Here is a 20,080-nt window from a genome sequence, read left to right on the forward strand (position 1 = left end):
CTAAATGATAGGAGTTTTTCAAAATTAAATTTTACAAATTAAAATTAAATGTTAAGTGGAACACAACTCCAAAAAAACGAGTTCTTGCTTAGGAACACACGTTTTTAATAAGAAAAAACCTCTTGTTTCGGAAATGAGAAATTTCGGAACCTCTTTAGGTCTGACCAGATACAAACACAAACGACAAATGAAAACAGGCTAAAACCTCAACTTCATATACATGTATGTACCTACTACTCAAAACCAACATTATTTCTTAAGACAGATTAATTGAATCTATGTGCGTAGAAATGGTTTAAGTGAATCTTGAATGTAATTTTGTAACTTCTCATCTCAAGTCGACTTACGCCCGACATGTATTCAAATGAGGATATGACTTTTAATTCCCCATTCTCTCCTTACTATAATGAAAACTTATTAAAACACATAATCTCTGTTTCAAAATTTAATCTACGGAGTATATAGAAGTAAATAAGAACTATTCGTTCTACATCGTGAATGTTTTACATGGTGTATGTATAAATAAATGTATTATAATCACGGACGTAAAATAACAGGACATCAAAATAGCTTTATTATACAGACGTATAGAACAGAAGCGACGCGAGTGTACTAAGCTATGACTAAGCGGCGATGCCGGTGAAATATATATTCTCAAACCATAAACAGAACATGACGGATTTAGTTGATCCAATATGGCAAACAATTAATGTCAAAATCACCTATTAATAATATTTGCTATTTGCAGTACTAGAATATACTTTTCGAACATTTGATATTCCTTCCAAAATATAGTTGTCACATTTCAAACCCTTAAATATACTATAACGCAATTGGTATAGAGAAAAAAAAAACATGTGGAGGTAAACTATGAATGTACGCGCCAATTTTGAGTATAATATAAATCATGCAGATCAATGGTGAGGTCAAAACCTCAATTGAAAATATATAAATGCCAACATTTTTCTGTTGTATTGTGTTTGGCCTGATTTAAACATTCATTGGTAAAGAGATAAATGTTAATTGCATTTATTTAGTGTATTAATTTTGTTCTTTTTTTTTAATTTTTAATTTCTTTAATTTTTGCCAATCTCTATTGTGTCCTCTAATATTTAAAGGTCTGATCTGATATATTAAATTTTAATTAGCATTTAGTTACTTTGTCGAACTAAGAAGCTATATCATATTGCTTTAGACACGAACATATATATCTAGTTCGGTTTAAAAGTCGTGTATTGTGTAGATCAAGACAATGTTATCGAAATAGGTTAAATAATGGATAAGGTACTGAACATTCGGGTTATTACGCAGATATAAAGCATAAAAATTATGTTATGGGAAAACGTTTTGTAGAATGGGTTTGTAAGGGAACGTTAAAAAATATCTAGTTACCAAATATTGTTTTTTGATAAATCTTTGGTAAAAATTAAGAGTGCATTCGAGAGTTTACTCATTGATGATGATAAGACAACAACTAATCGTACAGAACAGGTAACAATAATTTAGCACTAAAAAATAATGCAATGCAATGAGGAGGAAAAGTCAGAAATGAATTATATTCAAGTGACATTGTAACAATCATGTGGGTAACTGCGACACATATATTTCAATATAAATTCTAAAAATTGACATTTTGGTAACTACTGGTAAGTAGGACACATATATTTCAGACAAAATTCTTTAGATATTACATATTCTTGCAAAGTATGTGAGTGCAAGAAATTCAATTTCCATAACGGTCTAAAATTATAGAATAAAATGATATTTTCTTTTAATATGAATTTCATGTCGGTAACTACGACACGTGTATATCTCAATCAAAAATCAAAGTCATGAAAAAATGATATATTTTTGCTAAATCTTTTAATTCGTTTAATTTCCATGAGAGTCTTAAGTTATTGTATAAAATGTTACAATGATGAATATCAGTTCATTGTATCATAACGGTCACTTAGACACATATATTTTCTTGTATGATTGCTGCACTTTTGATTTTCATAGAGGTATTAAAATATTCAGTAAAAATGTAAAAATATATCATTATTCATGTCATGCGTAGCGCATAAATTTCGGTCAAAATTCTTAAAAGTGACCTATTATTTAATTACGTGCAAGTATTCAAGGAAAAGTATTTCCTATCTAATGACTGTCAAAATCTGTCAGGAACTATTCTAATCCAGGTTATTCAGAAGTGAATTCAATTTCTGTGATTGGCTAGAAAAAGCTATCCAGAATGACGTCAAACAGAATAGTTTTATTAGTATCTAGAACATTCCTGGCAAAGAGTGTCACGATCCATGCAAGATTATTACAGATGACAGATTATTAAATATCCCGACAAGGTTTGTCGCGGGTCAGGACAGTTTCTGACAGTTTAGAACTGATCTATGACAACAATTCCTGAAATATTCGAAGAGTGGTTATACATGATCGCAACTGTATTATCAGAGTGGGTTTCGAATACACCCAACTATTTTCTCTTCAGTAAAGGTGATGTATTTCAGTTTGGTCGCTACTTACAAATACTTTCAGGGAACGGTCAAAACCCCGACAAATTTCTTTTTTACACACTGATCCGTGACCATAGAGGACAACCATTCAAACAGCCACCCTTCCTTTTTTAAGAGTGCCCATAGAGGGATCAACACTAGATCCTTTTCATATACCAAGTATAAAAAAGTATTAAAAATTCAGTTATTTACAGAACACTTTATATATTTGTAGAATTGAACTCTGAATTAAAAGACAGGTTTTTTTTATATTTTCTTCACAATTCTGTTGTCGATGAAACAGCAAAGATTAACAGGAGTAAAGAAGTTTCGGATTCATTTCTTTTTTAGGTGTTGGATGTATTGCTTAGTAATAAAGGCTACAGCTTAGTGTTGCAAATTACCTTCATGTTCATCTATTTAAATCACTAATTTATTTTTTATTTTCATGCTCCCAGTTTTTAGTGGAGTCCGAGTTACTCATTTACTTTTGTTACTTTGTATGTATGATTTTAGTTACTTCATGTTCTTTGTTGTGTATGTCTGTTTTCCATGTCTGGTCTTTGTCCCTGGATTACATTCTGTTGATTACCGCTATAACCTTGGTTCCCTTGATTACTCTTTTAAATCATTTTAGTATACTGAATTACAATATGATACATTTTTTATTATTATATCACAATGTCTGACGCTTCACATTAACACTATACATCATGCAGATTATTTAAATTGAAACAAAAGATGATACTCCCTCCTCCCCCACAAAAAACAAAAACAAAAACAAAATACAAAAAAAAAACCCCAAAAAGCAAGGGGTTATACATAACAACATTTAAACAAATATTTGTTCGTATTTTGTACATAAAAGTGTTTTGGAATCTAAAGGGGTTAAGTGCTCACATTTACTATCATCGTTCTATATTCATCGAGCCACAGTCGAAGCTAGTGTAAAGTACAAAACGTCAATATTAGAATAGTTTTATCTGTTTTAATAAAGTTCTGTGTTTCCCTTACAAATCTGTGATTGTGAGGCTACATATCGAAACCTTTCATATGTTTTCTTCCTTTAATTGCAAAATTTAAGCAAGTTAGTGATGAAAGTATGATAATGTCTAATTAAATATGCATATCTGTGACACATGTCAAAATCGTCCCTATCTAAGGTTACCATTACCTTGCTCATTTTCAATACACATTCCCTCTGATTACCCAATGTGTATCTAGAAAAAAAAACATTGATGGTAGCAACGCAGCAGATCGCTTTTTGATACAAGAATTTTTTCTAGATACATTTATGTACACAGGTGTGTTTGTAGTCATAATAGTCACTTAGTATAATAGTATAATTATTCCTCCACAACAAGTTTTTCCCACGATTCCTCTTCTTCTAAAAGAAATGACAAATTAAAGTATATAAATATATAATAACATCGAGGAAACGTTTATCTTTATATGGTCAGTAGATATAATGGTTATAATGTAGGGTACATTTATAAATACTGCAAAAATATATTTGTACCCATTTTGCAATAATTTTGCTAAGCAATATAGCATGACATGAATAACAAAAAGACATAATTGTACGCATTATGATACAAAAATAAACATCACCAAAAACAAAAACATAAATCAAACAAACAAACAAATAAATAAAAACAACTTTGGGGAATAACGTTCCTCTGTTTGTCGTATATATACATGTATATATGTCATATGTTCCTATATGTTACAAGTGCAATAAGTCATAGTATGAATTACTGTCCAGAAATAGAACCTAGTAAAATATGAATGTGCAATTATTCTAAATTTGCATTCAGTTGGATTATGGCGTTTTATTAATTGCATATGAAAATGAAATATACGCTTACTGCTCGGTATTGCTGCAACAGAAAAATCAAGATAAAACTACTTTAACTGCATGCAAACATATATATATATATATATGTTTATTTCATCATACAACTGTATTTCAGCTGTGTTATTGATATCATAACATTTTAGATATTGTAAGAGCATCGGCCGTCTACATTTTCTAAGGAATAAAGGAAATGTTGAAATAATAATTTGACGTAAAGTTTACGTTTCATATTCAAACGTATCATAAAAAATAAAAATTCCACAATTAAATATTGAATTTTTGCTTTTTAGCCACTATAGTCATACACAGTTAGATTAAAGTTAACTGCCCAAATATATTTGTATTTGCATATTGTACATACGACCCTAATATTATCATATTGTACATACGACCCTAATACTATCATATTGTACATACAACAATAATACTATCATATTGTACATACGACCCTAATACTATCATATTGTACATACGACACAAATACTATCATATTGATATAAGTTATATTCACAAAAGTCGTTCAAATTCCCACTACCGTTGCTTTTCTATGTTTTTGAGCACTTGTCTTATTGGCAGAACGATAAAACTGGCTTAAACATAAGTCAGCATATGATATTTCCACACAACAGAAATAAAAACAAGGATTTGCGTTCTGATTTCCATAAAAAATCGAAACGAGGGAGTCAGAAACTTACTTCTTTCAATGAGTGGAATGAATAAAACTTGAAGAAGACAATATCCATAATAACGAAATACAATAATTATTTAAGTTCTATCGACATATGATAAAATGACATAATAATATCAAAATACCAATATATTAAACACAGATACTTCGGAACATCTTCTTTCATATTTCTACATTGTACGAAGTAAAAAAACAAATTACATGTGTATCTTTTCTTTGCATGTGTTTGTAAAATCTCCATCTTTTGCTCGTCCTACTCAATGATTTATGACGCAGGAATGTCATGTACATAAAAAAGGTATTTTAATAAGAATGAAAAATGATCAATCTTTTACAGCATACTTGTCTTTGTCTTACTATACTATTTTACGTTTTTCAACAGACGAATATATGATCAATGTTTACAATGTAAGCTTTATGTTAAAAGATTCTAGAACTTCAGTAATTGGCGTAGCAATACACCCTCTCCGATCCGCATGAACGCCAATCAACATCCCTATGCATCCACTTTTTGGGTGAGTGGCATAAATGCATGCTCCAGAATCTCCAGGTTTAGAAGGGATATTTGTGATATGAAGTTGACCAAACATTCTTCTACTTGTCCTACAGACCATTTGTCTGTCTTCACAGCGTCGCAAGAAATGATCATGAATATGGACATTGTTTATGATTGCTGAGTAATTTATTCTTGTTTGAAGACAGGTCGCTCTTCCAAGGATTGATTCATAAGATTCATTGCTGTTCTGTTCTATGTTAAAATATTCTGCAACTACATCACAAACGGCATTTTTAAAAATCGTGGAGGGGTCGATATGCTGGCAGATTTTATCAAATGTTTGAGAAATGTTTTGATTACTTGCAATGCCAACGACACCTTGTAAATTTTCAATCAATTGCACGACCATGTCTTTTATATTGTCCCTGACACAAGGAATACTACGAGATATGTATGATTCCAAGTTTTGACATAGCGTCTCCTTAAGCGTTCTATCATGATCAAAATCATTTCCACTTTGATTCTTTTGTCTTAAATATTCAGACACTACGTCACAAACTATGTTTTTGAAGGAAATAAAAGGATTATATTCTTTGCCAAGGGTATCAAAGATTGCAGCGATCTGTGAATTTGTTGGAGGATTTCCATTGTGTATGTAACGAATTATTTGTTCTGCCGTCAACTTTATATCATTCTGCATTATATTCCAAAAGCTATCAGATATGTATTCTAAGAAAATTGTGTCAAAGTCTTGTCTTGGTTCTTTTAAATCGGAATCTTCTGACAACATCCCCGACACTGCTCCAACACAGATTGTTTTCACCGTAGGTTTAGGTTCTTGGTAACACAGTCTTTTGTAATCAATACAACTGTCGTTTAAGTATGGTGACTTCATTCCTGTAAAATAGACAAATATAAATATACTCGGGAGAAGACCCTTAATCTTATTATGAAAAATATTTAGCCATAAAAATATTGCTATTAGTCCAAAACAAAAGGTGTACTATTATTGTGAATTTTTAACTTTGTTTGAGGACACCATATATATTTTGTGGTTTCGAATAAAATAAATAAATAAATAAATCAAAACCAACGTTTAAAATGATCTTTCGTTCATTAACAAGAACATTTTCACCCATGACAATAGTTAGTTTTCCATATAGATTGTAACAAATATATTGTTATCACAAAGGTGCATTTTTTTTTATTTCAATGCCTCTAATTGTTTTGAATTTCTGTATCTCAATAGTAAAAAAAAGATCCACATTCTGCATCAGTTGGCTCAGATATTACATGCTGTTTACACGATTGTACTTATTGAAACATGAGAACTAGTTCGCAAATGTTAATTAATATATACATGTATTTATAATCATATTAACTCATCAAAATTAGTCATTTTAAAACAAGTTGAGCCCCGACAGTATTTTAGTGGAATAATTCGACTATTAAACGTTTTATGCATAAAAGAATCTCTACTATACGAACGAATGTACATATTTGAGACGTAAAAGTTGTATTGCTTTTTCCATCATTCGTTTGGTCTTTATTGAACAAATATCCGATCTCATTGTAGGCGTACCCATCAGACCGTATACTGGGTCATAGAAAAGTGATACATAATCTTCAAAACATAGTCATTGAGTTATTACTGTGCATTATACCTATGGGGCAAAAAGTACAATTTGTAGTATTGTAGGATCAAAGCAGATGATTGTTCGCAATCGTTCCTTTTCTATCTGCAACAACATCCAAAAAAAAAAAAACAGATTGTGCCAAAACGCAAACGTTGAGCATGCAAAGCAATGTGTAGCATTTTTATATTGACATGTAGTGAACAATTTATAACTGATAGTTTCCTGCATAGATAATGTGTTGATATGAAGCTATAGTTAATTGTGTATGGTTTGTTTTGTATCCACTTTAAGTTTCAGGTTGTGGAATTACCTGAATAAACGACAATTACATTTGATTGTAATATGCTTTTTTAAAAGTAAAAATGCCAGTCACGGATACAAAACACTATTTTTCATAATTTGAAACCACTTTTGTATGTTATTAAAAATACATTATTCTTTATTTAGCATGGCTTGTTAAGTTTAATCTCTCTAAGTATCAAGCAGTACGTGAAACATGGTACGGAAAACCCCACCATGCGGAAGTTTAAATTGACTATTTGCACCATTAGAACCAAGGGAATGGGCATGTTTTTTTCCATATCACTTTGTTAAATTGAGTCATATTTTCATTGGAATGCACTAAACAATGAACAATACAAAGGCAGATACCTCTGTCAAAAACCTCATTTATTAAACATTAAATTAAAACATTTCTGAGGAAATCCAATTACGCAGAGATCAAATAATAGTCTTCTTAAATGGAGGATGCATCCATGAGAGAAATAATATTATCAGATCGTTGAGTTTTTGACATACAATGTATATAATGACGATTTTTACCATTTTGCCTGATTCCTACGCATCTGTTGTATCTTAATTGGTTCGTTGTTGTAACAAAATGTAGTCATTATGTAATTATTATCTTCTAAACGTAAATAGGTTATATCTGTTGAGTGAACTTATCTTGCGTACTCTTTTTGATAGAAAAAAACTAGCTTATGAATGATTTCTACACTTACCAAGACGATGGAAATCGTACTTTGCATCCAAATTACAGGTGTCAGAAACGTAGTCATTCGGATGAAACGTAGTAAGGTTTTCCTCCAACCTTACTACAGCTGCATCGACACTCGTTTTGTAATTAGAATCGGTCCTGAAGCAAACATCACGGATTTTTCCACTTCGAAACCGTACTTCCTTTTCCCCAAAAGTAAAAGGACATATGATATCAACAAACATATCCTCCAAGTGGTTGATACCCATATCAGGAAAAGCTAGCTTTTCTGTACTCAAAATTGCATGTGCACAAGTGAGATAGGTAGTATCTCCCATTATTTTCACAAAACCACCTAGAGTACCTTTCATAGAGTCTCCTCCAACAGTACTGCCTACTTTGATATTAGCACATAATTCATGGCTACCTTCTATGACATCGACAGGAAGTCCCTCATAGTGACGTGGAAAGTGACTTTCTCCGACGGGAACGAAGCCTTTCAGTCGAGAATATAAATGCAGGCATCTCGTTTTCTCAATCGTCCATTCTTTTCGTGTTCCAAATCCCTTGGATTTGTAAGAGGATGGTGAAATCATAGTTAATTTTGAATGGCTATCAAAGAGTTTCTCAGCTGCCTTAGTATCTACACAAGTGTTAGATGGAAAATGAAGTTTTCCTTCATTTGATTGTATTTTGTCATGAATTGCCTCACTCTCTTTGCTTTTAATTGCAGAAACATGCTTAATTGAAATCCCATGGAATGTGTTCATACTATCCGGAATTTTTCTGCTATTGGCATGCTCAACTATTACTCGAACATCAGAAGAACACATGGACTTTTGTGTTTCAATTGCTGTACATTTGCATATGAATGCGGGCCAAATATCAACTAGATCTCTAAGAAAATCTTTGTTCATTCTGTAAAACTGTCTAGTTATAAACCATGCAATGACTTTGCAACAATCTGTTGCGCCTTTGTCAATACTATGTTTAATTATTTGATGAAATAAGGTCGCATGGACTCTGTGGTCTACACTATAGAGAATAAACCGACAAAGCATTGCTTGTTTCATTTCCACAACAGATTTCAATAATTGATAAATGTCAAGGTTCGTAGATTTTATACAATCTATCACACTTCCAAAGAGAGATATTAATTCAAATTCTTCTCCTTCAAAGTTCTGCAATGTTGACTGGATGTCAATCTCTACAAAGAGATATTTTTGATATGAATATGAAAGTGTAATTGCATGACTGAAATAAATTCTGAGTAATACGTATCTCTTATGTCGTAATTGCAAATGGTTTAAGGGTGTTTAAAAGTTCATCTCCCTATTGAAAGAGTGATCAAGGGAACCAAGGTTATAGAGTAATCAAAAGAATGTAATCCAGGGACAAAAACCAGACATGGAAAACAGACATACACAACAAAGAACATAAAGTAATTAAAATCATACATACAAAGTAACAAAAGTAAATGAGCAACTCGGACTCCACTAAAAACAGGGAGCATGGACCAAGTGCACCGGTAGGGTAAGCGTCCTCTGCTTTTCTAGAAACACCCGCCGAGTTGCTCATAAAAAGTCGTCCGGGATAGACAAACGAGGAAAGGAAAACTATGACCCGTTGAATAAATCAGTTTTCATGGTGCTGATGGATACATCATAACGATCCACGAATTCATGATGACGACCATAAAACTTCTGTAGTGATGACTTCAATCTAGTAGCAACATAACCCTGTTCCAGAAGCCTATTTGTTTATCTACGTAGTTTCGGCAAGCTCTGGCGTAACGTATGAGTTGTGATATGAACACTCCATACGCAGGAGCCGAAGAGATGTTGCCACAGATGAAAGGAAAGTTGACAATTCTAAATGAAAAGTAATCACGTTTGTCGTAAAGTTTGGTCAATAGTTTTCCTTTACCATCGATTTCTTAGTGTAGGTCAAGATATGAGGTTAACTTCACAGTGTCTGTAGTATCCTTTATCTCAAGTTCTTTTGGGTAGATGCGATGTATCAAATCCCCGAAATTAGGACTGTTTAAAGATAATACGTCATCTATATAGCGGAAACTGATATTGAGGGATTTAGCCAAACAATATTCTTTCTTTCTGATCAAATAAACTATAACGTCAGCCTCATAAGAGTGAAGAAATAGGTCAGCAAGTAAAGGAGCACAGTTTATTCCCATTGGAATGCCGACCGTTTGTTGAAAAACACGTCCACCTCACTGGACAAATATGTTGTCGATTAAAAATTTCAGCATTTTGTAAACATCTTCCTCTGTATATTTGGAAGATGATTTGGAATTATTTCTTACAAAGTATGAGGAAAGTTTACCAAGAACTATATATTTGTATCCAGTTGTACCATCTTTTTTGGAAAAAGCAACGATGTATAATGTTTTTATGTCGGGATTTTAACCGATTATGGGGAATAGAAGTATACAGTGTTGGAAAAAATCATAGATTTTGATGCTATTATATTCAGATAATAGTGTTGAACTGATTGTCTCCAAAAGATATTTCGAATTTGTCAGGATCCACATTGAATTAATACCACTACGGGAATAACAAGTGTTGTGGTAGGACTGCAGACCCTCTTTGACAGTTGTGAGTATATTGACCTACTTAAAACTTTCATTCGTTTCAAAATTAAAGACCTCACGGCCTTTAACCACTATGACAGAGAATCAATGTCTTCTTGTTCTCGTTTTATCCATTTTCTTGCATAGTCCTCGACGGCATCCATAAGAACTTTAATATTATAATTCCAATTTATGGAGCGTGGTTCACGGTACTTGGGACCTTTAGAGAGGATATTACGCAGAGATTCGTTTTCGATAATGGTGAAATCTCCGGTAACGACGTGACCAGAAGGACCATATTTGAATGGAGAGGTTTTGCAAGAACAGTCAGGTGGTTTAGCCTTGAAGTTCTCAATCTCGAGGTTCTGCAATAGCCTTTTATAATTGAAAATTTTGGATGCAATGGATGAAGTATAGGAATATGAAATAATTGGTATGGATTTGTCTTTGAAATATGGGGGACTTTTGTTGGTAACGTTTTTGTGATGGAGGATGTTAGCCAAATTAATTGCATCTATACCTTTGTTGACAAACGGTAGTGGAAGAAATGATCGTTTTTCTTCATCTTGACTTTTCACAGAAACTGGTTAAAAGAGTCTTTAGAAACCAATATCTAAAATGATGGCAACAAGTCTGTATAATGATGAGGTGGGGTCAGAAACAGGGGTGTCAAGACTTGTTTTGTAAAGGGAGTGAAGTAGAGTGAGGGGTATAGAATGAAGTTTGGTTCTAATGTGATGAAGTCCAAGAGGTTTTTATATGAAAGGAAGGAGATCATCTATGGAGACATCATGTAACTTAGGTGAGGTATAGTGGCGATGGCCATGACTACTTTCCCGTCTTGGATTTTTGTCAAACAAATTAATCACATTCATGCTATTGTTGTATTGGCTTGAAAGGTTTCCTATACTTTTGATGTTGTCATTGCATCCGTAAGGTATTGCAGTACCTGGTATGCGTATCCAGTACTCCTCTCTTTCCCAACGATAGTTTTTACTTAGAACGGGACTGTTCGTAGGATGGTATTTTTTTTCTAAAATACGAACTTTCATGGAGAGGATTGAATGATCTTGTTGATTAAAGTGTTATTAAACTGTCGGGAAGTTGGTGGTTAATTCCCGAACGATGACCGCACAATCTTTTATTTAATCGTTCTTCCGACATATATTTAACCACATAAGTTGCATTCTAATCCATATATTAAGTTTGTTGATTTGCAACTTATGTCATCGTGACTTCCTGTATGGAAGGTTTTGTTTCTAAAGGAACTGGAGAAGTAAGGGTCGGTTATAAGAATGTTGCATGTTTTGCAATTTTTAATAGAACATTTTGATATGGTACAATGTGGTTCGTCATCGTTGTAGTCAAATATATAACATATTGTTGAGAGTCTGATAATTAATCCTTTGGTTTAAATACTGCATGTAAATTGTCATTTGTCTAATTATTTACAAGCGTGGCATTATTTAGACTATAGGGCATTGATATTTTATTGGTGATTATATAGCCTTAAGTATTTGTCGATGGATAAAATACACCAATCAAAATTCTATAACAAGTTAGATCATGCCTGATATTTTTAGTAAACAGATTTTCCTACTTTTTCTCAAAGGTGACATTGATTGAACATAGTTTTAATGTAAAAAAAGCATAGGTTTCAAAATTGATTTTGAGAAAATTTAGACTAGAAAGAGGCAATATTTTATCATATTTTGAATGCATTCTCTAATGAATTTTCACTATTTCCCTAATTATAAAAAAAACTTGGTAGAATGTTTTATATAACTTACTTAAATAATATATTTTAGTATTTTATAAAAGAATTTGAGGTTGACTGACTTTTTTTTGTTCCTCTTTGTTTATTTTTTTTAAATACACAGAGAAATTTCCATTCAATTTCCATTTGATATTTTCTCCTTATTGTCTCCCCTTGACAAATGCTTTTTTCAATTAGTGTTTGTAATTTAATTATACAAATTTCTTTCTTCAAAAGAAACCTTTTAAAAATGATTTAAACATTTTATTTTTACATTATTAAACACTGCACGTATAAGTAAATTGAAAATATATTCGACTTTACGATTTTGCAAGATGACAGAAATGAATGCACCGTGTAATATATTTTCATGAACTTATTGAAATAATTAAATAATAATTACTTTTTTAGAAAAAAACTACATAGCAGATGTTCCCAGGGTAAGGACAACTACCCATGGAGCGCACCCTTTCAGATATGGAGGAGCCAAACTCTGGAACGAACTGTCGAATAAGATGAGGGAAGAAATGCCCTTGGGTCAGTTAAAAAATTTGGTTGGTAATTGGGAGGGCAGTTCGTGTCAGGGTTCCTCCTGCAGATCTCAGTGAGTTGTAGATCATTTATTTATTTATCTTGTATACTCTGGCTTTTATATTTTGATGCGTAACGTTTTTGTTTGTGTTGTAAATGCTTGAATTACTTTTACATGTTTTAGCGCTTTATATTTAAACTATTGCATGAATGTTAGTTTATCTGCATTTTATGTTTGTTTTATATGCTTTAATTTTGCTTACAAATTGCTGTGCTTTGCATCATGTGCTTACTGTTTTATGTGTTTTAAGTATTGTGCTTGTCATATATGTATGTCGGATAAAAGCTCTACAGAGCTTTTGTTGTATTGTATGTAAAACAGACTTCAAATTAATCTTTATTTTATGCTTTATGTAATATGTATAATCTACCCTAACAAAAAGTAGTACATTAATGAACCGGAACGTCTTATCTTAAATTTAGGCGGTAACTTATAGGATGCACCAGTAATCCAGAGTACAATAATAAGTGCAACAGAACATGTTTTCTCTGTGTTCCTATTTACAGGATGTACACAAATGATTATGAAATATTCCGCTATATAAATAAAAGGAAAACTATAATTTGTCAAAAAAAAAAGATTTTAGTTTTGTATCAGGGTTATAAGGAAATGATTCTCGAAAGGCCACTTACCAAATTCTTTTTCAGATATCAATCCGTGGTTGAAAAAGTCATCCTTTTAAACAATGAGTAATGATTGATTTTTTTGTAAGTTATTCGTTGTACTGATATGACCACTGTTATGTAAATTCCATTTAGTCACATCCACTATATTTATGGCGAATTGGAAGAGGGTGGTTTGGCACGAGGTAAAACCTAGACTTATCTCAAAATGTTGTTTGAAATACCCGACCAGTGAAGACCTTTGTGGTACCAGCTATACCGTGATGTAATATATATTTTGACAGATATATTTTGGGGTTGACTTGATTATGGATCGGATAAATGGCCAGTAATTTGATGTTAGCCTTATTCACTTATTTGTCGGATTTAATATAATAAAGGTAGAAATGGTGAAACAGACATTTCACCATATATTGTCTACCGCCAATAAATACAATCTGTCAGTTTATTTATCAAAATAAATTGTCAATGTTACCAAGACTTAATACCGTTTATATTATTTTTAATAATTGTGTGTCATCATTGGTCAATCGTTTGAGTTACATCAATTGCAGTTGCAATCACTAGGACTTCCGGTTTTTCGTGATTAAGTGTTTAACATAAAGTGAAGTCAGTCTGGGAAATTTACTAACAAGAAACGCCTTGAAATATTTGGTTACTTTCAATAATCTGCTATTAATGTTTGTAAATGACAATAATTTAAAAAAAGAAAGCTATCTGTAACACAGCTTTATAAAGATATTGATATTGATAAGAAATATTTCAGCATTATGTAATTACCTTCTGTCTTTGATTTTTTCTTTGTGTAGTGTATACCGCCCCTGTTTAGCATTAACGATACAGTCTATAGCATAGCGATGCAGCACTAGTGGATTTGTCATTAGTGTGTCTGAAAATACAACATCCAAAATTACACCAGTTTTTTAAACCTAGTTTAAATTTCGCAGTGTTGTTCAACCCACTGTTTGAGTTCATGGGCAATAGAGAAATACTGACCTCCCCTTTGCGGAATTTATGGAGCTATGATTTTATGCTACTAAAATATTTTTACGTTCATAATTTAGTTGTTTGCCATTTAGCAATTACTACAAAGTATAAAAATGTTAACAAAAAAGGGGGTAAAGTGCTTCAATTTTAGTATATTAGTTTCGATAAGTGTTTAACTTTCAGTCGATCAGCAGCACGTCAAAACGTACGATATTTTAATATTTATTGAACCTTTTATTGCGTACATTACATTTCATCTAAAACCAATTACGTAATTTGAATTGTGTAAAAATTTTATTGTTTTTACTATTTTTAATGTTCATATCTGTTTTGGCCAATTTAGGAATGATATTGAAAAAAGCTATGGTAAGGTCTTACAACGTTATTATGACTAGTAATTAGCAATTTTGTATGGATTTTCTATGTTGAAGATCAAATTTTGACGAGCCATTCCCATACTTCAAGCGTTTTCCTTAGTAGTTTTACATCAAAGGCGGTTCACCGGTCACATCTTTTTAATGAATTAATTCACAAATTGTTCTTAGGTACCTCTGTTCCTCTTACTTACGATAGAGTTTGTTAGAATATGCAATTTTAGATTGTTTAATAGTATAAACCAAGTTTAAATTCTAAGAGGTAAGATAATAATTTGTTCTGTAATTTTGATTTCCTTAATTCTTCCTTTTATTGGATTGGTCTTCATTTAGGCTTTAAATGGTGCCCACGATAGTTGATGTATGACTATTGACTTTCGATTTTCGACGATAATAACAAACATTTATATTAAATTCAACTAGCCGCAAAGCGAATAAGAGCCTATAATCATTGATGAACCTTTTATTAAACAATAAAATAGTGATATATTGTATGATGTCGACTACTCTATGTGAATTCCCCTTTCAAGACACCAGGGACTGTTAATAATACAAACTGTCTGATGACACTTGTAATGCCGAAATTTGAAACATTTTTAGTCGATTTGACGCAGATAATTGTACACTGAGTTCTTAATTTGTTGGTTTCACTCTACCAACGAAAACCAAAAAAATTTTTAAGATATGTTGATCCCTCAAATTTAGTTGAAATGCATGAAAAATTATAAAAACGTGGGAAAATTTTCCTGCACTATTTCCTTATATGAGTAAAAATTTCAGAAACTTCAGTACAAATTAAATGGATTTTAATTTGTTTACTAGATGAATTGAAATATTTGAGACACAAAAAAACAAATTCGGAATTACAAAGTGCCAACCATTGCCTGATTCTTACACAGAATGAGACTAAAAGTTGATGTTTAGAAATTTATAAGTTAAATGTTTTATTACAATGTTTTGGATATATTTATGTAACAATAATTGCACAAATAGCATATATAATTTTAACCCCTCATAAGGAAACGTTCAAAATTAATTCATAAGGTGAAAATAAATACCGATAAAAAAACAAAACCATTCAAAGTTTTTTTTTTTTTTTTTTTTGTTTTGTTTTGTTTTGACCTTTAAAATGTTCTTGAAAGGATATACCAGAATATTTAATGTTTTGTTTACTTTTCAAAATATAAATATATAGACCAAAAAAAAAAGATGAACCCATATTATCCAACAAGCCGGTTTAAAATGAATGGCATACATATTTCAAATCGTACGTAACTTAATTTAACATTTACGTAAAGGATAAGTTTATTGGCCGTCTTTTGTTGCCAATTTTATATACGTGAGCCTTAGTTTTACTCGTTTGTAATGAAGGTTACCGGGATTCAAGCGGTTATCAAAATATTGCGATCCAGGGACAAAGACTAGACATGGAAAAAAGACATGCACAACAAAGAACATGAAGTAACTATAATCATATATACAAAGTAATAAAAGCAAATCAAATGAGTAACTGGGACTCCACTGAAATCTGGGAGCATGGAACAGCTGCCCTGCAGGGTAGGCGTCCTCTGATGGATACACCGTAACGACCCACGAGTTTATGATGACGACCACAAAACTTCTGTAGTGATGACTTCAATCTTGTAGCAACATAACCCTGTTCTAAAAGCCTAATCTAGCGCGATACATTAGCACGTATTTTCAGCAAGCTCTGGCATAACGTATGAGTTTTGATATGAACAATCCATATGCAGGTGCTGAAGGAAAGTTTTGAAAAATAAAATTAAAAAAAAAAGTTCAAACGCCTTATACCTCAGAACTACCTACTGATCTAATTTTCTAACATTCTGTCCCCATATTGCTTAAAATAAAGAGGGGTGTCGTTCACACAACTGCACCTAAAGATTCAACGCTTCAGGCAAACAGATAGACTTCAGTCCAATAACACCACATTTTAAAACTAAGCATGTCTGCAAAAAAGTAATTCTTGACATTTGGCAGTATTAAAAAAAACATTAACTTCACCCTCATTCACCAGCCTGACAACTGAACTTTTCAATGGAATCTAACATTTTCTAGAATCTGTTTTTTTTTTTTTTTTTTGTAATTAAGTGCAGACTCTACTTTAAAACCAGGCTTAAGCTTTTGATTCGTGATTCGTGCATTTCTTATTTCAAAACATATTTACTAGATATCCTTCAGTAGGCATAAAAGAAACTCTTTTTTTTGGTAAAAATTAAACACTTAAAAGCAAGTCATTTTATACTTCAAAAAAGTTCGAGATTATTCATATACACTATAACCACTTAACAATATATTTTACATTATAAAGCAGATCCCAAATATTTGGAAATCCGTCAGTAGGCCTCATAAAAACTTAATTCGAAGCTAAATGGCATTAGTAAATCTAATAAATGTGTTTGTTGAAGTAATGTTTTAGAAATTAAATGAAACAATTTCACCAACAAACCATCCTGTTAACATCTGATTATATAAATATTTTGAATATAGAAGAATTAACACTACGGTAAATAAGACTTAAAACGTGATTCTTGCCTACCAGTTACCATTATATAACGTGTTCATGGATTTAAACTCATGCAATTCAATTCTACTTTTACCTCTAAGAGGGCGTGGAGACTGCGTTTTGCAGATTCTCTGAATGGGTTCATAATCAGTAAGGGGTAATGCAATATCACCAGCAATTTTTGCCGTCATCATTTGTGTCCCTGTACAATTATACAGTTAGAGGTAGTGAGCGTTTCTCTTTGATATTTGCTTAATACGTAAAACTGGTTTATACTGAATCTAAATGGCTGCTAAAACTTAATAAAGTGGTAATGTATATGTAACAATTATATGGAATACGTACAATTAATAGAAAGATTATGTAAACGTTTTTGTATTCTAAATGAGGAACAATGTGCAATTCCAGGTTGACGTATAATGTAGATTCTCATTTAAAGCATATTGATAAAAAACAACACAAAAAAGTGTTCATATTGCAGTGTAGATTTAGTTAACCACAATTTACAGATTGAATAAATTTGTGTTTTGTTTCAAACCTCTTACCATGTACTGCATTTACTGTTGGAATCCAGTTTTTCTCATCATTTCTGATAGCCGTTTTTCTATATGCATGATCTTCGATTGTGAATATTTTCTTGTTAATCGAAAGTAAATACTTTGCTACATCGTACTTTTCCTGTTCAAAGGCAGCATAAAAAAATGATTGTTCATCCCCACTACAAAATTGCCGTTCATCTGCCTCGAATACAAGTTTCACTAAATTTAGATTACCCCCTTTGCAAGCAACATAAAGCGTTGATGGTCTCTTCCTATCACACGGTGTAGCGCCAGAATTTATTAAAATTTCAACTAATGATATGTCACCTTTCTCACATGCAATATATAACGGTGTTTTTTCCATTTTTGTCACGCGGTGAGGTGTTCGCAGTTTTTTTCAGCAAAACTTTGACCACTTCTCTAGCACTGCTTCCACATGCAACCTGTAACGGCGTTTGTCCGTTGTTATCACACAAGGAAATATCAGCATCTTTGTCCAGTAAAAGTTTTACAATTTCATCGTTCAATGTCTGGCAAGCATGATGTAACGGCGTTTGTCCGTATTTATCACACAACGAAATATCAGCATCTTTGTCCAGTAAAAGGGTTACAATTTTTTTGCTACCCTTCTGACTTGCAACGTGTAACGGCGTTTGTCCGTTGTTATCACACAACGAAATATCAGCATCTTTGTCCAGTAAAAGGGTTACAATTTTATCGTTCCATGTCCGGCAAGCATGATGTAACGGCGTTTGTCCGTATTTATCACACAACGAAATATCAGCATCTTTGTCCAGTAAAAGGGTTACAATTTTATCGTTCCATGTCCGGCAAGCATGATGTAACGGCGTTTGTCCGTTGTTATCACACAACGAAATATCAGCATCTTTGTCCAGTAAAAGTTTAACAGTGCGTTCGTTCCCAAAATATTCCTGGCATGCAACATGTAACGGCGTTTGTCCTTTTTGATCACGCGATAAGATATCAGCATCTTTGTCTAGTAAAAGTTTTACAATTTCACCGTTCCCTGTCATGCAAGCATGATGTAACGGCGTTTGTCCGTTGTTATCACACAACGAAATATCAGCATCTTTGTCCAGTAAAAGGGTTACAATTTTATCGTTCCATGTCCGGCAAGCAAGATGTAACGGCGTTTGTCCTTTTTGATCACACAACGAAATATCAGCATCTTTGTCCAGTAAAAGTTTTACAATTTCATCCTTCCATGTCCGGCAAGCATGATGTAACGGCGTTTGTCCTTTTTGATCACGCGATGAGATATCAACATCTTTGTCTAGTAAAAGTTTTACAAGTACATCGTTCCCTGTCATGCAAGCATGATGTAACGGCGTTTGTCCGTATTTATCACACAACGAAATATCAGCATCTTTGTCCAGTAAAAGGGTTACAATTTTATCGTTCCCTGTCATGCAAGCATGATGTAACGGCGTTTGTCCGTTGTTATCACACAACGAAATATCAGCATCTTTGTCCAGTAAAAGGGTTACAATTTCATCCTTCCCTGTCATGCAAGCATGATGTAACGGCGTTTGTCCGTTGTTATCACACAACGAAATATCAGCATCTTTGTCCAGTAAAAGGGTTACAATTTCATCCTTCCCTGTCATGCAAGCATGATGTAACGGCGTTTGTCCGTTGTTATCACACAACGAAATATCAGCATCTTTGTCCAGTAAAAGGGTTACAATTATATCGTTCCTTGTCCGGCAAGCATAATGTAACGGCGTTTGTCCTTTTTGATCACGCGATGAGATATCAACATCTTTGTCTAGTAAAAGTTCTACAATTACATCCTTCCCTGTCATGCAAGCATGATGTAACGGCGTTTGTCCGTTGTTATCACACAACGAAATATCAGCATCTTTGTCCAGTAAAAGGGTAACAATTTTATCGTTCCATGTCCGGCAAGCATGATGTAACGGCGTTT

At 32.6% G+C, this 20,080-nt stretch overlaps 1 protein-coding gene across 1 annotated transcript; it reads right to left on the reverse strand.

Annotated features, from left to right (window-relative positions):
* Positions 1 to 3,135: 3,135 nt before the first annotated feature.
* On the reverse strand, positions 3,136 to 19,958 carry LOC148599589 (uncharacterized). Its single transcript, XM_088557346.1, has 5 exons — positions 18,469 to 19,958; positions 18,139 to 18,197; positions 17,688 to 17,795; positions 8,170 to 9,351; positions 3,136 to 6,428 (listed from the first exon to the last, which is right to left on the reverse strand). Exons 1-5 carry the CDS (start codon positions 19,956 to 19,958, stop codon positions 5,437 to 5,439), a joined length of 3,831 nt encoding a protein of 1,276 aa, XP_088413472.1. The 3' UTR covers positions 3,136 to 5,436.
* Positions 19,959 to 20,080: the final 122 nt, after the last annotated feature.

The sequence above is a fragment of the Perna viridis genome, chromosome 13, assembly GCF_037379345.1.
Source record: "Perna viridis isolate PV_CMFRI_1.1 ecotype Kerala chromosome 13, ASM3737934v1, whole genome shotgun sequence".
Lineage (NCBI taxonomy): Eukaryota > Metazoa > Mollusca > Bivalvia > Mytilida > Mytilidae > Perna > Perna viridis.

Excerpts from the sequence above, each read along its gene's own strand:
- LOC148599589 (XM_088557346.1), bottom strand. The coding sequence starts at position 19,958 with ATGACAGGGAAGGATGTAATTGTAGAACTTTTACTAGACAAAGATGTT. Across the intron at positions 17,796-18,138 it reads AACAGTAAATGCAGTACATG|GGACACAAATGATGACGGCA; the intron begins GTAAGAGGTTTG and ends ATAATTGTACAG. Across the intron at positions 6,429-8,169 it reads GTACGATTTCCATCGTCTTG|GAATGAAGTCACCATACTTA; the intron begins GTAAGTGTAGAA and ends TCTATTTTACAG.